Source organism: Lynx canadensis, chromosome B1 (genome assembly GCF_007474595.2).
Source record: "Lynx canadensis isolate LIC74 chromosome B1, mLynCan4.pri.v2, whole genome shotgun sequence".
Classification (NCBI taxonomy): domain Eukaryota; kingdom Metazoa; phylum Chordata; class Mammalia; order Carnivora; family Felidae; genus Lynx; species Lynx canadensis.
The window spans coordinates 110,057,788-110,081,953 of NC_044306.2; the positions used below are offsets into that span (position 1 = coordinate 110,057,788).

At 37.4% G+C, this 24,166-nt stretch overlaps 1 protein-coding gene across 1 annotated transcript in view; it reads left to right on the top strand.

Moving 5' to 3' along the window:
* The window catches only part of ARSJ (arylsulfatase family member J), an 87,020-nt gene extending 67,619 nt beyond the window's left edge, over positions 1-19,401 (top strand). Inside the window, exon 2 of the mRNA XM_030313179.2 lies at positions 17,299-19,401. Within this exon, the coding sequence (XP_030169039.1) occupies positions 17,299-18,724 (1,426 nt within the window). The 3' untranslated portion in view covers positions 18,725-19,401. The remainder of the gene's footprint in view (positions 1-17,298) is intronic.
* Positions 19,402-24,166: the final 4,765 nt, after the last annotated feature.

Sequence of the window (24,166 nt, forward strand, 5' to 3'; positions counted from 1 at the left end):
AATCCGATAGACTCCACCAAAAGTCTGCTAGAACTGATACATGAATTCAGCAAAGTTGCAGGATACAAAATCAATGTCCAGAAATCAGTTGCATTCTTATACACTAACAATGAAGCAACAGAAAGACAAATAAAGAAAATGATCCCATTCACAATCGCACCAAGAAGCATAAAATACCTAGGAATAAATCTAACCAAAGATGTAAAGGATCTGTATGCTGAAAACTATAGAAAGCTTATGAAGGTAATTGAAGAAGACTTAAAGAAATGGAAAGACATTCCCTGCTCATGGATTGGAAAAATAAATATTGTCAAAATGTCAATACTACCCAAAGCTATCTACACATTCAATGCAATCCCAATCAAAATTGCACCAGCATTCTTCTCGAAATTAGAACAAGCAATCCTAAAATTCATATGGAACCACAAAAGGCCCCGAATAGCCAAAGGAATTTTGAAGAAGAAGACCAAAGCAGGAGGCATCACAATCCCAGACTTTAGCCTCTACTACAAAGCTGTCATCATCAAGACAGCATGGTATTGGCACAAAAACAGACACACAGACCAATGGAATAGAATAGAAACCCCAGAACTAGACCCACAAACGTATGGCCAACTCATCTTTGGCAAAGCAGGAAAGAACATCCAATGGAAAAAAGACAGCCTCTTTAACAAATGGTGCTGGGAGAACTGGACAGCAACATGCAGAAGGTTGAAACTAGACCACTTTCTCACACCATTTACAAAAATAAACTCAAAATGGATAAAGGACCTAAATGTGAGACAGGAAACCATCAAAACCTTAGAGGAGAAAGCAGGAAAAGACCTCTCTGACCTCAGCCGTAGCAATCTCTTACTCGACACATCCCCAAAGGCAAGGGAATTAAAAGCAAAAGTGAATTACTGGGACCTTATGAAGATAAAAAGCTTCTGCACAGCAAAGGAAACAACCAACAAAACTAAAAGGCAACCAACGGAATGGGAAAAGATATTTGCAAATGACATATCGGACAAAGGGCTAGTATCTAAAATCTATAAAGAGCTCACCAAACTCCACACCCGAAAAACAAATAACCCAGTGAAGAAATGGGCAGAAAACATGAATAGACACTTCTCTAAAGAAGACATCCAGATGGCCAACAGGCACATGAAAAGATGTTCAGCGTCGCTCCTTATCAGGGAAATACAAATCAAAACCACACTCAGGTATCACCTCACGCCAGTCAGAGTGGCCAAAATGAACAAATCAGGAGACTATAGATGCTGGAGAGGATGTGGAGAAACGGGAACCCTCTTGCACTGTTGGTGGGAATGCAAATTGGTGCAGCCGCTCTGGAAAGCAGTGTGGAGGTTCCTCGGAAAATTAAAAATAGACCTACCCTATGACCCAGCAATAGCACTGCTAGGAATTTATCCAAGGGATACAGGAGTACTGATGCATAGGGGCACTTGTACCCCAATGTTCATAGCAGCACTCTCAACAATAGCCAAATTATGGAAAGAGCCTAAATGTCCATCAACTGATGAATGGATAAAGAAATTGTGGTTTATATACACAATGGAATACTATGTGGCAATGAGAAAAAATGAAATATGGCCCTTTGTAGCAACGTGGATGGAACTGGAGAGTGTAATGCTAAGTGAAATAAGCCATACAGAGAAAGACAGATACCATATGGTTTCACTCTTATGTGGATCCTGAGAAACTTAACAGGAACCCATGGGGGAGGGGAAGGAAAAAAAAAAAAAGAGGTTAGAGTGGGAGAGAGCCAAAGCATAAGAGACTGTTAAAAACTGAGAACAAACTGAGGGTTGATGGGGGGTGGGAGGGAGGGGAGGGTGGGTGATGGGTATTGAGGAGGGCACCTTTTGGGATGAGCACTGGGTGTTGTATGGAGACCAATTTGTCAATAAATTTCATAAAAAAAAAATAAAACTGTTAACGGGGAAAAAAAAAATAAGTGGTTGGCTCAAGGTTACACAGCCAGTAAGGAGGAGGATTTCAAATCCAGCCATTGTGATTCCTAAAACTGTAGGCTTTTCTCAGTACCACCACATAGGCTGGATTGTTTCCACAGTACATCCTAGAAAACATCCTAATATGTCAAGTCATTGGGCAGAATGTCCAAAGATAAACTATGCCATCTACTGATCCCTCCACCAACCTGATTTCTAACAAATATAAAGTACACATTCTCCCACTTACTACCCAGGAGATGGGTATGAGACCTTGGGCTGTAGACCCAACCCTGACTACCAGGGCAAAACTTTTGGAGAAAATAAAGAGGATTATTGCCAGATCACATGTGCCTTAAATATTGGGAACTTTCCAGTTAGTGCCTTTTTTTAGTCTGTAAGCAGTGAGCTCTCTCCTGAGGAAAATAATGTGCCTGTATAATGATTACTTTTTACTTGTAATTTTTGGATAACTTTCCTGGAAAAAAAAAAAAAGAGGGCTGACTAGCCTATGTAGCAAGAGAGATGATAGTTAACTCTGATAAAGGTGTTCTGATTATAAGGCAGAGTGGGGAGAATCTCCTTCCCTCGGATATATTTCAAGGCAATAGGTTTTAGCTATTAGAGATCTTCAGAGTATATTTATTTTTCCTTTTTTTTCTAGTTTCAAAAATGATTTTTATTATCACTGTGAAACATTTCAAACACACTAAATCTTCTTAAGAATAATATGACAAATATTCTGAGCATTTTTCTACATAAAGGAGAAAGTTGAATGAAAATAATTGTAATATAAAATTAAGACAGTAACAGGGGTGACTAGGTGTCTCAGTTGGTTAAGCATCCAACTCTTGGACTTTTGGTGTTACCTCAGGTCATGATCCCACGGTTCATGGGATTGAGCCCTGCATTGGGCTCTGTGCTGACAGCAAGGGGACAGTTTGGGATTCTTTCTCACCTTCTCCTTCCACCCCTCCCCTGCTCGCCTTTGTGAGCGTGTCTGTGCACACTCTCCTTCTCTCAAAATAAATAAAACAAACTTTAAAATTAAGACAGCTATTATAACCATCCTGTTATACATGTGGTAGATGAAAGAGTATAATAATTATCAGCGCAAAGGGTCCATTTTAATTTGCTAATTTTCTTACTCTCATTTAAAGCTATGTATAAAGTTCAGTCTTCTACAACGTAAAATATCAATTCCACGTCCTTATCTGCACTAATTGCTTATTAATACTGCCATTTTAATAATAAATCCTAAGCTACTCAATATAGTTTAATATCTGTATTCAGGACAGAATCAATAGTAATCAGTGTTAGAATTTAGAGAGAAACCAATAAAAGGGCAAAGTTACAGACAGAAGTCCATGAATGCAGCTTTTAGAGAAAAAATTATCTAATACATGACAGTTGGTTCTCTGTTCTAAGTCTAATGGTGCCTGCATGAAAATGCATGGCTCCAACCTTGAGAATTTGGCCATATCAATTGATGGAGCTTTTATTCAATAATTGCGTTTTTCTTTAGTAAAACTGCTTTGTAGCGTAGAATTATAAACATCCTTTAAAAACAAATGGTAATCAACTGAAAGTGTTAGTAAACCTACTGGCTTTGAAGAATTATGTTCAGAGCCTTTGCTGTAGATTTCCTGGTGTAATCGGAGACCAGCCCCATCCATGGAAAACAGGGAAAGACCTAAGAAAAAATCATCCACTCCAAATTTGTAGGTGGCTTTTTTGTGTGTGTGTGGTGGCATTTTTAACAGTAGCAAAAGGAACTTACCTAAAGACTTATCTTGGATGGCAACAAGATGAATGGATCCCCACACCAGCTCTCCAAATCTTAAAAGCTTATAAAGAGGTCCTAACTGGGTTCGGTCACCTATATATACCCTATATACTACACAGGTGTTTTCAACATCACAGGACCATCTCAAGGCTATGTCCTTGGAGCAGCTTCTGGGAGCAGGAAAGGCAAATGGAACCCACATTCCCGGGACAGAGGAGGGGGTGAGGAGCCCCCCAGTGCCCAGTCCAGCTCATGAGTCAATTGACGAATGTCTTTTTGATCACATTCCCCAACAATTATATTATATAACAATTATCTATTCCCTGCTAAGCCATCTTTACTTTCAGTTTATTTTCACCTGGCTTGCAGCTAAGACACTGATGAGTTCCACATGAGTTTGACATGAAATACTTTCACCTATGTGGGGATAATTTCAGGTTCAAAGATAATCAGTTATTTGAAAGATAATTCCTAACCATGGCTAAAAGGAAGTAATTCTGTTTAAGAATGCAAGAAGTTACCACTTTTTTGTTGAGCTAATTCCTAGAAAAGCCACGTGGTGAACATAAATGTTAAGCTCTTCATAATTTTTCTCTCTTCAAAGTTAGAACTACAAAGAAAATGTTGGACTTAAATATGGCAGTCCTATTTCTAGAAGAATAATAATTAATGATAGACTAATGCATACAGAAGAAAATGAGAGATCATATTTTCAAAATAATTGAAAGGATTTAAATTTTTTCTAAGGAATCGATATCTTTGAGAATTCTAATATCAAAGGATATTAGTTAAGTGTATTTTCCTTAACGCACCCTGTCTCTAGGGCAAAGTTGGTAACATGAAATGTGGTTCAACATTTAAGAAATCTCTGGTCCACACCTGTGCATGCATTTTCTGTTTGAAATAGAGATTAAAAGTTGCACTTAAAAAAAATGACTTAATAATACTCTGTGGTAGTAAAGAGAATAGCAAAAAGAAATAGAAAATTTTATTTTCACACTATAGTTACACTGTGCTTTGTGAAATATATGTGACCTTAAAATAGTCTCTACAAATTAAATAATTGTAGGGGCACCTGGGTAGCTCAATCCGTTAAGCATCTGACTTCAGCTCAGGTCATGATCTCACCGTCTGTGAGTTCGAGCCCCATGTCGGGTTCTGTGCTGACAGCTCGGAGCCTGGAGCCTTCTTATTCAGTGTCTCCCACTCTCTCTGCCCCTTCCCACTCACACTCTGTCTCTCTCACTCTCAAAAATTAATAAATGTTAACTTTTTAAAAATTAAATAACTGTAAATAAACCTCTGGAGTTGCCTCTTAAATTTTATTCTGTAAATAATTTTACCGAAAAGGAACATACTAATTATATAAGTGAATATTCATTTAGACAGATGTTTGGTAATCTTTTACTTATGTATTAATTTTTTTAAGGGAGTAGAAAGTATGGTCTTCAAAAGGAATAATTCCAAAAAGAAAGACAACATGGAAAAAAAGAATCGGGGAGAAGACCCTCTAGTTGGGAACTAAATTGACCTTTGGTGGAAACTACCAAGAATTCACACACACTATAGAAGAGTCTATAACTGAAGGAAACAAAAGTTTATTCACCTGATATGCAGCAAGCCAATAAAAACTAGTATCCACCTTTTGCAGTAAAGAAAGACAGGCAATATTTGGTGTGGTGCCCCAGGAGATTAGGGAGCTAATACTCTAAAGTCCCAAACTCCCTGATTGTTTGCAAGTGAGGGGTTTTAAAGACAAAATTTGGGGAAGGGGTTTCCTAAAAGGTGGACACCATTGATTGAAGGCCCAGGGTAGCAGGTGCTCTGGTGCCGCTTTGTCTGATTCCCTGGAGGTCTTCTCCATCCCAAGAGACTTGAAACCTGAAAAATATCTTTATTCTTTTAATTAGGTACAGTCGGTGATTCTATCTCTAGGGTAGTGCTGATTCATACCTATAAGCTAGTAGAGTCGCATTCCTACAGGTTCGTTGGTCAGTCCAGTGGTGCCTGGGGCGATATGACCTCAAGCGTTCATTCTTTCATCTGCACTGACGAGATGGACACCAATTTCAAGATTAAAAGGGAAATTTCCAGAAAGAAATCACTAAACATGTGTTTTGCAGCCATGTTTCTAATGAGACCAGGACAACTGTATTCAGCGTAGCAAAATCTTTGATGTTGTAAATGTTAACATATTGTGGATGAGCAAGGCAATTGCAGGAATGAACAACAGGCTCTCATGACAAGGAAAGACCATTCAGAACCAGGAATTTTAAGTTACCTGACAAGTTATTTATTGATTTATTTATTTTTGCCTAAAGGGAGCATTTTCTCTAGCTTCGAAGGGATACTTACATAATTTATTTAGTTCATTCCGTCTGCTTTCTTCTGGTCTAAATGTGGTCTCCTGAGTAGATGTCCCTAATAGAAGAACCCTCTTTGATGAGATGAACATTTTCTTTGTTTGAATTTAGATTTCTTTTTTTATTTTAAATTAAACATTAGTGCCATATGTAATTAGTCTGAGTAGAGTAAGCTAAGTTTTTGACACCCATTCACCTAAGTTTCATTTACAGTATTTTATATAATATATAGAAATTATAAATGGTATTTACATAATGTATATAAATTCTATATAAATTTATATATCAGGAAATGCAAGCTTCCTCTTCTCTTACAATTATTATTATCTCCCTGGAAATAATGATGTCTAACTCTTTGGTGTATATCTTTACATTTTTTTTCTTTCTCTTTCTCTTTCTATGAATACACACTCATTCTCATTCATTTATTCATTCAACAAATATTTATTGATGTCATATTATGAGCCAGGTATTGTTTTAGGAGATAACAGCAGCGAACAGTTCCTGCCTTTGGGGAATTTACACATTTTTTTGTTATAAAAATGTAATAATACAGTAGGTACTCTGGCAGTGCCAGATGTTCTTTTACTCAATAATACATCATAAGCATTTCTCCACATCAGCACTTGGAGCCTCACCCTATTCTTTTTTTTTTTTCTTTTTCCATTCATGTATCATGAAATATTTTATACTCAGCATCTACACATTTTGTCAACCTAAAAAAAAAAGCAGTTATTTTATCAACAAAATGGGTTTCTTCAGGAATGGTAGAGAATTATAATTCAGGACCTACAAGCTACAGCAAAGCCATAGCCAAGTCCAACAGACTAAGGAGAAGAAGACTATTTTATGGAGAAGGAGGAAGTTGGGAGGGTTGTTTTTAACTAAGGTCCATTGGAGAAAAAACAAGAGTTCAAAGTGATGATGGTTTTTCATTGGCTGAGTTGCAGGGGTCCTCAATTTCTTAAAGCAGATGCAGTATACATCTTTTCCTGTTGGGACCTGTAACTGATCATTCTTACCTGTTAAGATTCTTTTGATGGGGTCTATAATTGACAATTCTTCCTGTAATTGATGTTGAATGGTATAGCTCCCGCTTCTAGCCTTCCAGCTCTACCTTAGTGGAAAATTAATATTTTCACAGTGTTCACTTTCCATTCAGGACTCAACCAACTAAAATCTGGATTTCTACTAAAATATAGTTTAATAGGTTGTTAAAGAGAAAGAATTTCCTCTGCCCTTCAAGATCCTTCTATTCTAGACTTAAGAATCAAATTGACAGAAGACAGATTAACAGGAGAAAATCAAATTTAGTTTCATACTTACCGGGATCCACATGGACATGAACTTCCAAAGAGAGTCAGGCAATATGAGGTTTATTTGAGCTAAGAAGAGGGGTAAGCCTTTGGGGATACAAAGGGAAGGAAGTTTATTCGTAGGAAGGAGAAGGGAGATGTTTGGAAAACAAAGGTTGCCCTATTATGCCATTGAGTTTCTTAGGTAAAAAGGAACCTGTGTTAATAGCTCTCTTCCTGGTACATCCAGGGAGTTGTGGGGGAGGTGGCAGTCTGCCCTTGGCCCCTACAAGATCATACAGGCTTATTCCCAAGTTTCGTTGGTGCTTTTCAATTCTCACTTTTCTTGGCTTCTCTGCAGTATGTGATGCAGTCAACTCTAAAACTGCCCTTGACTACTCTAGTGCACACAGCAGCTGTTTCATCTCAAACTCTTTCCCTGTGCTGCTTGTTTTTCTTCGGAATAGTGGCATTTCCTGGGCTCTGTCTTTGGCCCTCAGTCCCCATTTTGTCTTTATTTATTTCTTTTAGGTTTATTTATTTATTTTGAGAGAGAGAGCACACATGGTTGTGAGTGGGGGAGGGAGAGAGAGAGAGAGAGAGAGAGAGAGAGAGAGAGAGTCCCAAGCAGACTCCACACCATGCTGTCAACTCAGAACCTGACATGGGTCTTGAATCCACAAACCGTGAAATCATGACCTGATACAAAACCAAGAGTAGAATGCTTAACTGACTGGGTCATCTTGGTGTCCTGTCCCATCTTGTATTTAAAAAAAAAAATTAATATTTGTTTATTTTTGAGAGAGAGAGAGAGAGAGAGAGAGAGAGCACCTGAGCATGGAAGGGGCAGAGAAAGAGTGAGACATAGAATCTGAAGCAGGCTGCAGACACTGAGCTGTCAGCACAGAGCCTGATGCGGGGCTCAAACTCATGAACCGTGAGATCATGACCTGATCCAAAGTCAGATGCTTAACCGACTGAACCACCCAGGTGCCCCAATCTCATCTTGTCTTTAAATGGTGTCATGTGCTCCCATGAATTACCACCACCTATATGTTAATGAGTCGCAAATCTTGGAATAATTTCGTCCTATACACCTCCGACTGCATATCTTATAGGTGCTTCCGACTAAACACAGAACAGAACTCACCATCTTCCCATTCATTCCTGTTCTTAGATTTCTTAGCTTCATGCAGGAAAACTCCTTTCACCCCACTGCCCAGCCCAGACACTTGGGACTCACTCTTACCATCCCCTCTCCCACATTCTCCATAGCCTGTAGCCTTCTCAGATGTGCCTCCTTAGAATCTTCTTTGCATCCCCACTGTCACCCATCTCCATTTCAGTTGTCAGCATTTATCTCTTACACTAGGGCAAACCTACCTAACTTTGTCATGTTTTACTCCAATCTACCCTTCACACTACAACCAGAGTGAGTTTTCTAATGCAGACTTTTATTATATATTACTCTTCTCAAAAGTATTTCTTTGGTTTTCTGTGAGCCTCACATTAAGTACAAAAATCTTTGTACAGCTGTGTGCTGTAATACAGCTCTCTGTAACTCGCACCTACTTACCTCTGTAGTGTCATCTTCCACCAAGGTGTGTCTGAATCTCTGTTCTCATATTCTAAACTGTTGATCCACAGAGGGCCAAATTCTCTCCCTTTGTGCATTTGAACATTCTGCTCCTCTTACTGAAAAACTCTTTGCCTTCATGTCAGCTCTTCACCTAGATGGCTGTTCTTCCCTCAAGAATCACCTCAGATTCGATTCATGTTCCCTTGTGACTCTGTGTTTTGTCCATATTGTTCCAAGTGTTGCAAATATCTGCCTTTCCCTCACATTCACCTAGATAGACCATCAATGCCCTCAGATCAAACATGACCACCTCTGAGAGCATTTCCTGAGCCTAATATGAGTACTCAGAGAATGCTCTGGTTGTCTTTGTTGTAGTATTTATCCCTGTCACAATAGTCCTCTAATTGTTGTCTGTCTCAGACACTAGACTTGTTACCTAAAGATCTATCATAGCCTCTAACTCAGGAAACAAAGGGGAAGCCCTGGCAAGCTGCCACAGCCAACTGCTCCATCCTGAGGAATCCCAACAAATCAAAAGCAGAGCTCCTGGCTATGTTTGCCAACACTGTTGCCCAACAAACTCAGATAAACTCGTCACAAGAGAAGCCAGTAAATTCAAGGGAGGAATTTTAGAAAAGAGAAGGAGGTAAATTTATTTTGGGTGAAGGCAGCTAGGGGAGGTGGCAGGTTCAAGCCTTAACCAACATGGGGCACCTGGGTGGCTCAGTCAGTTAAGTGTACGACATCAGCTCAGGTCATGATCTTGTGGTTCATGGGTTTGAGCCCTACATTGGGCTCTGTGCTGACAGCTGACAGCCTGGAGCCTGCTTCGGATTCTGTGTCTCCCTCTCTCTCTCTGCCCCTCCCCTGCTCTGTCTCTCAAAAACGAATAAAAAAACCATTAAATTTTTTTTTACAAAAACAACCAACCTCTCCACTGAACAACCAGCCTCTCCACTGGCAATATGGACACCTGAAGTTTTATGAGGAGAGGATGGGGGTGGGGGCACGTGCAAAAGAGCAGGCAGAGATTGATCATGGATGGGACTGGATATGTGTTTAGTCCATGAACCTGGGTGGGGAAGGGGATGTGTGGTCTTCTAGGCATTCCATTGCTATCAGAGCTTTTCTGGCCTGGCATTTGGAATTTTCCATTCATTGCAAAACACCTACATCAATGCCTCAAGAAAGTGTGATAAGAAATAAGCACAATGGGTTTTAGTTAGAGCATGAGTTAAGCAGTCTTGTCTATTTCTGCTTTTAACTGTTGGGGTCTATAGTTGAGCAAGAAGGCTCACTGAGTTCTTTGAGGGCAGGAATCATTGCTCTCAATCATTGAATGTTGAATAAGTAATTCATTCTAAACTATGTCTAGTTGTTCATCTCATGAATGAATATCCAATGAAATTCATTCATTCATGAGATGAAAAACTTATTATGATACCTCTCTCCCACGTACAACCTTTGTCAGAAGACATAATTAACTAAAAGATGAAATTAAGTCCTATAAATAGAACAACAGTCTTGGAGGTAAAAGAGTCTTTTGGAAGGAAGTGGTAAAGGAATACCTTGCAGAATATGGAAAATTAGTTATATTTTTCTAACTTATAAATATCTAAGTGACATTTGATTCATAAACTATAGTCTCTTATACTTGGTTCCTTCCCTTCAAAATATCAATTTTTCCTACACTATCGGCTAACTTCATATTCTGTAACAATCCTACACTTTAGAGTCTGTGTGGAACTGTGATGATTCATATTTTACCCTTATGAGTGTTTTACATTTATAAGGGTACATTAACTATGTAATTGGATTAAAACAATAATATTACATTAGACTTCCCTAGACAAAAGAGAATTCAAAACCACTGCCACTACCAGAACCCAGTGACATAAATGAATATTTAAAAAGATTACAGAAGTCTTTACACGTTCTAACACCAAGCTGAAAAGCCCACTTAGCTTTTGTCTTTTAAGCTGGCAGGAAAGTGAGAATGATGGCTATTGATTTCAACAGATTTGACATCAACTCTAGGTTTACTATTGTTCATATGGAATTTTCTTCACATGGTAGCCAGATGGTAATAAAAAAAAAATAGACTGAATTTCAAAATTAGTTTTTCTTAGTCATGATCATTGCATTCAGAAAATGCTATGTGAAAAACCTATTTTTTAAGCTAACTTTATATTAATCAAAGAAAGATGTTATATATATATGATGCATTGTGGAAACTTCTTTATCAAATACTTGTATGTAACATTATAAACTTGTTTTTGTGAATCTGCTCTGAGATTGCATGGGGTTCTTTGAGGAAACATTGACCTATCATCCTTGGTCCATAAATTCTTAAAGTTAGAAGGAACCTTAAAGGTAACTAGTACTCCTTTTCCAATTCAGATATATCTTTTACACAATCCCTGACAGACGATCATCTAGTCTATTTTGTTTTTCATTTCTTTTTTTTTTCTTAGTTGGGTTTTTTGTTTGTTTGTTGTTGTTATTTTTGCCATCTGCCTTTTTGTAATGTTATTCATTAGTCCTAATTGTATACTTTGGAACAAAACAGAGATCAACTGGTCCATCCGCCATCTACCAAAATAGCAGCCACATATCTGAAAGTCCTTGTTTTTTTTTTTTTTCCTTTTCCTTTCCCTCCCTTCACTGATTTAGTCTTATCAGTTCTAAATTCAAATTATACATTGGATTTATCCACTTACTTCCATTTTTATTGCCACTAGGTGGTAGTCCAAGCCACCATCATCTTTGACCTAAACTATTGTAACAGCGTCCTAACTAATCCCTGTTTTAGTTCTCATCTTTTACCAATCTACCTTCTGTACCAGTGGTCTCCAGATTGGAATACGTACACCCTAGGGAAACACAGGGTGATTCATTAGGATACAAGAACAAATACCAGAAAGTCTATTTATTTTTATCTACTTCTTTTTTTAAAATTTCTATTGTGTATGCTTTATAATGTTCATAAGTTGGTATAGCAGTGGATGTGTGTAATTTATAAATTTAAAAATGTACATATATTTGGGGAGAACATGCTTAAATATTGAATACTCTATTCCAGATGTGTTCTGATTAACAGAGTAGGAATATTACTTCTTAGAATTTGCACACTGCCCTTATATAATGTAAGATCTTATTAGCATTTTAGCTCTTTACATATTTGCTTTTTTATCAAATTCATAGTCTGGTATATACAACTTCCCAGATCTATAATGATCATGTAAATGATTGTTTTTTAACATGTAGTGCTTTCCACTTATCCCAATTAGATTTCCTTACAGTTTTTTTTTTTAATTTTGAAACACTCTCATAGAAAAAGTCAAGTACTGCACATGTACAACAAAAATAACATTTTCTCCTGAACCATCTCTTTGACTTACATTATATTGGCACTTTTCTAATATTTTCAGCCATTATTTTGTAGAATATCCCTCAGTTTGGGTTTGCCTGTTGTTTACTCGGGACTAGATTCACCTTATGCATCTTAAGCTGGCACACTGCAGAAACAATGCTGTTCTCCTCTCATTGCATCCTGTCTGCAGGCACAAGATGTTGATTTGTCCCAATTACTGAGATGTTAACTTTAATCTCTTGATTTATATGGTGTTTATCAGGTGCTTTCACTGTACAGTTACTCTTTGATTACGTGGTTTGTAATTATTATGTAGACTATGTCATCCCATTCCATAGCAACCTTTTATTATTTACTTATTTCTTTTTATTAGTATGGACTCAGGGCTTCCTATTTGATTCATTGGTATAATTCTTTACTATCACTATCTATTTTGATGCTCACATTATCCCAGATTTGGCCAGCAAGAGCCCCTTCATTCAGGATTCTGCATCTTTTTGACATATTCCCCTCACTCTTTGAGCCCTTCCTTAACTTTTGATCTGTATATCATCGTCTTTGTTTCAACATTTCAGCTCATTTAGATTACTTTGAATCTTGATTATGCCACTTATAATATTGACTATTCCACCTAGATAATAAGCATTTCTTCTGTTTCTTATTCAAGTCATAGCAATAATGGATGATAACGGATATGGATATAACATGGATTATAATAATCAATGGATAATAATGACCAATGCATTGAAGCCAAGGAAAGAGCCTTGTTGTACTGCTCAAGACTACTTTCCAGATCAGCAGTCTTCGACCAATTAATCAGTTACATTAATTAATATACTATTTTGTAGTGTATTTTGAAGAATTATCTGATTGATAATCAAGCTAGTTGCTGCTGCCAACTTAAAGTCACTATTTTGCCAAAGATTCTTCCCTAGATTCCAACCATCTCCTTCCTTAAAGAAAATAATTTATTACCATTCAGTGGTGTTCTCCATGACTGAAAGCACTGTCTCAAGCCCCACCTGACCCCAAGGTTCAAGGAGCTCATGCCTTGAACTCACCCCCGTCGCTGGTACGATCTTTACCTAGAGCTCACTTAGGGATGTCAAAGCTTTGGGGATGGGAAGGTAGTGGACAAAACAAAACAAAAGCTTAGTCCCTGGCACACATTCTACACTCAACATATTGCTTAACTGAACTAATAAATACTGAAGATTAATGCAAATGAATTAACCCAAACTTTAAATAGGTCTAGCTGTTCAGTAATCTGTTTGTGTACCATGGAAAAGTCTCTAAAGCCAAAAAATCTGGATTCCAGAGTAGAACCTCAAGATTTACAGCTGTAAAGCCTGGCAAACCACTCAATTATACTAAATTACTCTGAGTTTCAGTGTTTTTGTCTTCGTTGTTATTAGATGAAAGTAATAAATGGATTACCCCTGCCTAGTCCACAGAGTTGTAGAAGCCAGAGAAATAATATAAATGAAAATTTTCTGTATGCCTTGATTGGTGTGAATGTGTAATATTATTATTATTCTGGTGAATATACAATGTTACCATACAGTTATTTTTTTTCATTATTTTATAAGAAAAGAATCATGAGCAGATTTTTGAAATGCCTGTCATTTTCCTAAGCTGTTTACCTAATACTGATCTTTTTTTAAAAAAGAAAATGAAGCTAACTTAGCAAGACTTTTCTTTTTGGCTCCACCTAATTTGTTTTTGTTTTGTTTTGTTTTGTTTTTTGTTTTTGTTTTTTTTTTTTACATGCTCACGAGGCATCCCCTTAAAAAATTATTCTCAATTTTTTTCTGGGATCACGATAAGCCTCACTATTTGGTTTACAAAAATCCTCCCCATCTTTCATTAGAAAGTTAGAACCGATTTGCTTCTCAAGACTGATGCCATCTTTCCTCTGCTCCTTGAGTTTTCAAGAAGTACTGCTATTAACTCTGTAAGAGAATAGAAAGAGCATCAGCTTAAGCTCTGTCATTCAGGAATTCATTTCACAGCTTGGAGGAGCAGGTTGGAGGAATTGGGCTCATCTCTACATCTCTATTCTCTTGTCTGTAAAATAAACATAAGGGGCACCTGGGTGGCTCAGTCTGTCAAGCATCTGGCTCTTCATTTCAGCTCCGGTTGTGGTCTCATAGGTCCTGGGATCAAGCCCCATGTCGAGCTCTGTGCTGATAGTGTGGAGCCTACTTGGGATTCTCTCTCTCTCTCTCTCTCTCTCTCTTTCTCTCTCTCTCTCTCTCCCTGTCTCTCTACCCCTCCTGTTCTCTCTCTCTCTCTCTCAAAATAAATAAACTTTTAAAAAATGTTTAAAGTTAACATAAAAGCATCCTACTTCTTACTGTTGCAATGAGGACTAAATGCAATAATACATGTGAAAGAAAGCCTATACATTATAAAACTTTACACAAATGTGTAACATAGTAACTCAGAACTCTGATGTAATAATAGCAAAACCAATCATTTGCTGACACATTCTCCTTACCAGACTCTATGCTGTCTTCAATGCCACAGCAACACAATATGTATTATTATCTCTATTTTACAGAGGAGGTAACTGAGGATCAGAGTGGTTAAGTACTGCCCAAAGCTACACAGCTAATAAGCAGTGGAGCAAACTCAAACCCAACACTGTCTGACCCCCAAACTGTACCCCTAACCCATGCCCCAGATTCTACCTGAAACTCCACCAATTTGGCCTCAGTCTCAAGTTCATTTAATAAGAGTCTGTCCTGAAAATATCTCTTCTGTTATGAGCCGCTGCCTAATCTTTTTGTTGTTGGTTCTGGATTTTCCCATATGAAAACTGTTCTAGGCTGTGGGGAAGACAGAAACCACACAGTTAATAATTCTGACCTCTCTCACTTATCTGCTAACACTATACCCTCTCCTGAAAGAAGCACACCTCTTCTTTCCTACTATTTTTTGTGTAAACATTTTCTGTACTTCCTGCTTTTCAAAAGGCTCAATTAGTTTTGCTTTTAGTACTAGCTGAGAGAATGCCCAGTTTGATTAGAAAGATTGAATTGGTTAGCCATTCAATGAATTGAATAGATGCTCTGGCCAAGTACATTTTCTGCATAGAATTATTTAGTTAATAATTCATCAAAATGCTTGCCCATACAGATTTTTCAGTTTTTAAATTTACTCAATGCTTATGATGATAGGTGTTACCAATTTGTCATGTCCTTGTCACAAAATCAATAGTTTCACAAGTGAATGTTTTGGATCTTGAACTAGATCATCAACAATTATCAAGGAGGGGCACCTGGGTTTCTTAGTTCATTAAGCGTCTGACTCTTGGTTTTGGCTCATGATCCATCTCACGGTTTGTTTCATGAGTTCAAGCCCAACCCAGAACTGGGTTCTGAGCTGACAGTGCAGAGCTTGCTTGGGATTCTCATTCTCTCCCTCTCTGAAAGGCCCTCCCCTGCTTGCACGCACTCACACACGCACTCTCTCTCTCAAAAGATACAAACTTAAAATAACCAGAACAATATACATAAAATAGTATTTTAAAAAGTTACCAAGGATAGTAACAATACTGTCTGACTTTGGTGCTAAATAATGCTTTTGAAATGCTTATTTCTTTGAGAATTGATTACATTTTAAATTCTTACAATTGTGATAATTGTGAAACTTTGACAGCTAAATGATCAGCAGAGCAGACAGGGCCCATGTGAATGTTGCCTTGCCTTAGTGACCAAATATCCCTATAGACCCTACAAAACCAAAAGCATGTGACTACAATTGATACTTCAAAAGAACTCACAGTTACATTAACCTTTCATTTGTAGATTTAAATAAATTGAAGTACTCACCCAAGGTATGTATGACATGTTGGCCTTTCTGGTTAAATCCATTGTAAAAACTTTTACTTTTGATCTCAGTATTACTCTTTGTAACTTGATTCCAAGAATATTTTCACATTTACTTTAAAACCTTCTACAACCTTCATTTTCTCAGAATTTCTATATTTTCTATTTTAAAAGTCCTTTTGAACTTATATAATAACTATGGAATCAATCACTTTTAAATGTCATTAACTGATAGGCACATCTTGACCCAAGTGAAAATTCATACACTATGTGATAATAACCATTCTCTGAAAAAAAAAAAAAAAATCCTTGGCAAAATATCTTTGGGAAAAAGAACAATGCCAGAAACTAACGTTCATTTAATTTTAATGTATAGAAAGGGTTACCTTGTTTTCCTAGACTACATTGTAAGTGAATGCAACTTTTTTAAAAAGAGAGACACTGTGGAAAATACATGAAAGAACTCATTTCCTGCTGTTTGGGGGAAAATGTAATCCTTCCTTAGCATTAGCTAAAATACTTACCCTAAGATGGTTTTTCAGCAATAATGTATTGTGAGCCAGAAAAAATTCTTTCTCTTTACAGAGATCTAGCAGGCTGGGGACTAATTATAAAATATTTTTGTGACAATCAAACAGGAGACTTTTGTATAACTTTTGCATGTATTTTTAGTACTTCAGAATTAGCTTGAATTAGAGATCTCAGGAAATGATTTGGGAGCTAATGTGAGTTCTCTAGACTAATAATAATAATAATAATAATAATAATACTCTATGTACATTCATATCCTTTCCCTTATCACATTAGTTTTCAACATTACATAATTAGTTAAGAGATTAAAGTTTATTCAGATTAATACTGTTAGAAGAATTTTAAAGACACTTTGAGGTAAGTGGTGAAATCTCAGTTTCAAAAGTACCGATTTAGAGTGAAATGTATTTCAAATGTTATATATGAAACTAACTAGGGTAAGACTTGAATCAGCAGTAGAAATACTGAATTGGTCATATTTTATTTGGGGTGAAGTTTCTCTTCACAAGAGCATTGTTTAGTTTAAGAATCTTTATAATATCTCTTTTATCCTGCACTGACAAAATTTTTTACTCTTATCAAGGTATCAGATACACACCGGACTTCAACATTCTATCATAAGACCTACCCAACCCAACTGCTTACCTCTGGACAATGCAACCCTACCTCAGAAGCTGAAGGAGGTTGGATATTCGACACATATGGTTGGAAAATGGCACTTGGGTTTTTACAGAAAAGAATGTATGCCCACCAAGAGAGGATTTGATACCTTTTTTGGTTCCCTCTTGGGAAGTGGTGATTACTATACACACTACAAATGTGACAGTCCTGGGATGTGTGGCTATGACTTATATGAAAATGACAATGCTGCCTGGGACTATGACAATGGCCTATACTCCACACAGATGTACACTCAAAGAGTTCAGCAAATCTTAGCTTCCCATGATCCCAGAAAGCCTATATTTTTATATATTGCCTACCAAGCTGTTCACTCACCACTGCAAGCTCCTGGCAGGTATTTTGAACATTACAGATCCATTATCAACATAAATAGGCGGAGGTACGCTGCCATGCTTTCCTGCTTAGATGAAGCAATCAACAATGTGACCCTGGCTCTGAAGACATACGGTTTCTATAACAACAGCATTATCATCTACTCTTCAGATAATGGCGGCCAACCCACAGCAGGAGGAAGTAACTGGCCTCTCAGAGGTAGCAAAGGAACATACTGGGAAGGGGGCATTCGAGCCGTTGGCTTTGTGCATAGTCCACTTCTGAAAAACAAGGGAACAGTGTGTAAGGAGCTTGTGCACATCACTGACTGGTACCCCACTCTTATTTCACTGGCTGAAGGACAGATTGATGAGGACACTCAACTGGATGGCTATGATGTCTGGGAAACCATAAGCGAAGGCCTTCGTTCACCCCGGGTGGATATTTTGCACAACATCGACCCCATTTATACCAAGGCAAAAAATGGCTCCTGGGCAGCAGGCTATGGGATCTGGAACACTGCAATCCAGTCAGCCATCAGGGTGCAGCACTGGAAACTGCTTACAGGAAACCCTGGCTACAGTGACTGGGTTCCCCCTCAGTCTTTCAGCAACCTGGGGCCAAACCGGTGGCACAATGAACGAATTACGTTGTCAACTGGCAAAAGCATATGGCTTTTCAACATCACGGCTGACCCATATGAGAGGGTGGACCTATCTACTAGGTATCCTGGAATCGTGAAACAGCTCCTACGGAGGCTCTCACAGTTCAATAAAACCGCAGTGCCTGTCAGGTACCCTCCCAAAGACCCTAGGAGTAATCCTCGGCTCAACGGAGGAGTCTGGGGACCATGGTATAAAGAGGAAAACAAGAAAAAGAAGCCGAGCAAAAATAAGGCTGAGAAAAAGCAGAAGAAAAGTGAGAAAAAGCAGAAGAAAAGTAAGAAAAAGAAGAAACAGCCGAAAGCAGGTTCATTTCCAAATTGCCATTCAGGCGTTTGCCATTATCTTAGATAATTACGAATTTTTTTCCTGTCTGGTTAAACTTAAGTCGGTCTTAGTCTTTTAGCTGTTTTCTAGAGAGACCAGCAAATTTGGCTCAATAATTTTACTGCCGGAAGTAGCAGCCCTGTTTTCATGTTGTGCCACTCCAGAGACTGCTGCCACCTGGTCGTCATGTGGAAGACGGTTCTGTGTTGTGCCAAAGGTGCTACCCTTGCAAGCCACACTTAGAGGAGAATGGAGATGCTAATTTCTTTTGCTCCTTTACAAAAATGGTCCTTAATCAGTGCAACTGTTGTGCTTTCGTCAACTGACCAGACACTATGCTTTAAAACTGCGATCAACGGACATGCTAATTTGATGGAAGTTACAGGGTAGCATGATTAAAAACTACCTTTGATAAAGTACAGTCAAAGGTTGCATCACCTGAAAGGCCTTGAAAGATACGTTTTCTTCGTGAATTATTGTATCTCTGTCTTATGATACTTGGTTTTTGAAGTTAATTCCATTTCACGTATCATTTCCTTTCCTGTGAAAATAAGCTGTTGCTCCCATGTAAACAGCTTGCACCTCATTCTGTCATGCATGAGGGAATGGCATATAAGAATGTTTGAGCACACTGCCAAAACGTGAATGTAACTATTTTCTAAACACTTTAATAGAATGACGTTTCAACGTAAAGTATGTAATTTATTTTTACAGAAAAAAAAATTAATTATTTTGTTTTCACAAAAAAGTTATACAAATAACTTTTAATTATTTTATTTTTATTTTCTAAATACTGTTAGAAGAATTTTATTTCATATCTTCAATATTACCAAGCACTGTAGTACTATAAATTACTGTAATACTGGGTGAATTCGTAAAAGATAAAAAGAAAATTATTCAGCAAAAATGATAATCATCATTGTTCAGCCATTATTTGAATGTAAAAAGATGAATATATTCCTTACAAATTACTTGGAATTCAGTGTTGTACAGGGTTGAAAGACAACTTTATTGTCTATCATAATAAACACCTTATTTATGTGTCTTTATTATTAAAATGACTTCTTTTATGGCACTAGAAACTTTATTGTGGCTTTTCTGATCTAATTTCTAGATGAAATTATATTCTTCATCTTAACAACAAACATCTTTACAAATAGGCAATTGTAGGTATGATTTGCTAACTACCATAGTAAATAATATGGATTTTTTCAAATAGGAGATGTTTCCACTTGGCTATTTCATAGACAAAAATGTCCTTTTGTTAATAAATAACATTTATAATGATCCTACTCTTATATAAAGTGGACACACTGGGGAGACAGAGAGAAATGAAGATATGGATCCTACCTGGAATAATTAAAAATCTGGTTTGGAACTCACATGTGTGAATACCATGAGGAGGATTAAAGGAGCATGATCTTGGACACCTGGGTGGCTCAGTTGGTGGTTAAGCCTTCGACTCACCTCAGGTCATGATCTCACAGCTTGTGAGTTCTAGCCTGTACCGAGCCCTGTACTGAGCCCCATACTGGGCTCTGTGCTGAGCATGCAGAGCCTGCTGGGATTCGCTGTCTCTCCCTCTCTCTCTGCCCCTCCCCTGCTCCTGCTCTCCCTCTCTCTCTCTCTCTCAAAAATAAGTAAATAAACTTAAAGAAAAAAAAAAGGAGAGCATGGTTTGTAATAAAATTTATCATGGGTCATCAATGGGCCTAGATTGATGTGGCTCCTCTGTCTGCCCTAGAGTTTTCCTTAAAGTGACTTCCCCTAATACAAGGGCCTCTAAGCCTCATAGTCAACACTTCAAAAATCACAGAAAGAAGTTACAACTGTGATAACAAAATGTATGCAGTGGTATGGCAGCATACCATTAAATACATTTGTATCAGAATTCAAGGGACTGCCTTTCACAATTTATGGAAATCAATAAAAGAACATTTAGACTGTTACTGAAATTACTAACCAAAATGATAAAAAAATAATTTTAGTATTTTACTTCTAGAGTATATGTTTTATGTAGGATAAAGAACTATTTCCTGAGCTTGTGTTTTATAGACTATATATTAAATGAGTCTTAGAAATCAAAGGCATATTGTCAGTGTTTTCCTTTCTTAGTGGTACATCAAATAATGATATGATTTACAACAGTTGATGTCTTATAACTCAAAAAATAGAGTTATCATTAGAAAATAGTTTTGAGGGTAAGTTCAGGAAATGCTGAGTTAAACAAAGTTAAAAAGGTCTCTTTAATGCTGCCTTTCTTAAGAGTTCTTAAAATCCTGATTTGCCTCATAAATCTCTAACAGATGGAAGTTTTTATTCATGATTTTCTAATTTATTTCACCATAAAACTCTTGTCAATAGCACATTGCACAGCACTAGGCAAAGTGTGGAACAGACTTTGAAAATTATGAGTGTAAACATAGAATCTTCTAGAAAAAGGAGGCAATTAAGATTATGAAAATTAACTCACATGAAGCCACTAAGGATTACATAATATGATGTGATTTTAAGTTCTCTATTAATGACCATAACTTTCTCAATGAAAATAAATTAGCCCATAGTCTTCTATCTAGAAATGGCTTCACAAATGTTGCTAGTGTTCGCTGCACCTGGTGCTTAGGTAGACTGATTTAAGGAAGTCTGTCTTGCCCTTAAGGAGCTAAAGTCTAATAGTCATCTATAAATAATGAACAAAAATCTTTCCAAAATGCTGTCAGCAAATCACTAGGTATTTCAAGATGTCCAGGAAGGAAAATACTGTACACTTGACTTTCATGTCCTAATCATTCAAACTCTGTTAATACTGGGTATTTAGTCTCAGGTGTCAATCTCCTAAACTGCGATTCTCAGGTTGAATTTCTAGGGCCATCTGTGGCTCTTCCAACTGTAAATTGCAACTCTTTAAAGCCTCTGATCCCGGGGCCCCTGGGTGGCTCAGTCTGTGAAGCATCCAACTTAGGCTCTGGTCATGATTTCATGGTTTGTGAGTTTGAGCCCCTCCTCAGGCTCTGTGCTGACAGCTCAGAGCCTGGAGCCTGCTTCAGATTCTGTGTCTCCCTGTCTCTCTGCCCCTTCCCCATTCATGCTCTGTCTCTCTCTCAAAATAAATAAACATTAAAAACAAATTAAAAAAACCTCTGATCCTTTCATTAGGAGAACAAAAGAAAGTCCTGTTTCCCACTAGCTTTGTCAGAAAATACTTTGTGGCTATGGCTATGTGCCTTGGATGAGAAAGGATATAAACATTTTATTGGAATAAAAAAGCAACAAAGCAACAAAACCTTGTGGTACCTTTCCAGTGAAAACTTCCACCCCACATCTGTCCAGTCTACTAAAGGAGATGTTTCATGTATATTTACATACTCTTACCTCACTTTTCAAAAAATTGAGCGACTGTTACAGTTTCTTGAAAATCTTTTTGAAGATCTTCAGAAATAGAGAAAACGGCATGCCATTGACCACTGAATAAGTATACAGTTAATGTATTTTGGCATTTGATATTCCAAGGTACATGAGTTTGGCATCAGGATTAGCTTCTTTAGCATTTAATTCATAAGGTGCTTGAGCAAATTGTGAATTTGTCAGTAGCTATCAGAATATGTGTTGTTGGCAGAAGTAAGTTGGCTTTGCAAAAGAAGCAAACAAAATTCTTATGTCATAAGCTAATAACTTCATTGTTCCCTCTTAGGGAAAATCACTTATCCAAATGTGCACGTTCATGCAACAAATATTTATCATATCCTACTACCTGTCAGGTAAAATTCTGTCAGGTAAAAATTCTTACCTTTGTGCAGGTTATGCTCTTGCCAAGTTAGGCAGACAATAAATAATGAACAAAACTTATACACAAAATCCCCTCCCTCCACCCCCCACCCCTCCTTAGCCTCAGTTTTGCTTTCCACGGTTTCATTTACTCACGGTCCACTGCAGCCCGGAAGCAGATGATACTTCTTCTTCCGTATCATCAGGTCAATGGTTTGCCATCCCAATGCTCAGGTCATTCACCTCACTTCATTTCATCACTTTGGGATTTTTTCATCTCACGTCATCACAAGAAGGCTGAGTAAAATACAGTAAGATATTTGAGAGAGAGACCCTTATTCACACAACTTTTATTACAGTTACTGTTATAATTGTTCTATTTTGTTATTACAGATTGCTGTTAATCTCTGTGTTTCATTTATAAATTAAGTTTTATCATAGGTATGTATGTATAGCAAAAAACGTAGAATATAGGGTTAGACATTATCTGTGGTTTCAGGCATCCACCTGGGGTCTTGGGATTGCTGTATTATATAAAGTGATGTGAAGAAAAAAAAGTAGATCAAGATAAGGGGAGGGTTCACTCAATGCTGAGTTTACCCACCCATTCTTTCAAGATTTGCCAAGTGCCACATGTAATGATACCTGCGAGGGTATGATGACAAGCATCATCAGACAGAGCCCCTGCCTTCAGGTCATGTACATCTCCTAGGAGACACAGCCATAAATCAACTAACCAAACATCCTCATCTCCCCCACCCTTCTTCCTAATCTCTTTCTGTAGCACTTATCACTCTTTAACATATTTCATATTTTACTAACATATTTTCTTTATTCTCTGTTTCTTCCCACTAGAGTATAAGCTTCTTAAGAAAAGTGGTTTATGTCTGCTCTATTTACATCTGTACCACCCGTATATAAAACAATGTCCACCTCATAGTCAGCATTCAATATATATCTTTTGAATGAATAAATAAAATAATCACATATATCCATATGTTCAGCTACATTTGCTTAGGTTTCCGTTTTGCATTTCTTTATAGAGAGCTTTCACTGCTGAAAATAGAACTAATCCTCCCTAATACCTTTTCTTATAATAATAGTAGTGATGTGAAATACAGACATTTCCAGCACTATAAAAAAAGTAACTCTAATAACGTACAGTTATAAAAACAGAGTATTACAGCAAAAACCAAGCAAAAGTCACACAAAATTGAGAGCAAATTTTATCTACATAATCTTTATTACCTAACAGGGCAGAACACTATTATTCTAACACACTTTGAATATTATAGATACATTAGTTAAAATGAGAGTTTTCAGAAAGGAGAGGTGGGAGCTTAAATCGTGAATAATTTTTTGTAGCAAATTATGAAAGAAAAAATATATATAGCAAACAAGCCTGTGTCTTCATAGAATTATGAAGCCACATGGACTATAGCTCATATCCTTGGGTATTCCATTACAAAGCTCTCCAATTTGGCAGAGCAGGACTTTTTTTTTTTTTTTTTTTTGAGAAAGGGTGCAAGTGAGCGAGGGGCAGAGAGAGAGAAAAATGGGACTCACCTGAAGCGGGGCTCATGTTCACCTAAAGCAGGGCTCATGTTCACCACATGGAGGACTAGTGCTAACTGGATGAGGGGCTCAAGTTTACCGGATGCGGCACTCGAACTCATGAACCGTGTGATCGTGACCTAAGCTGAA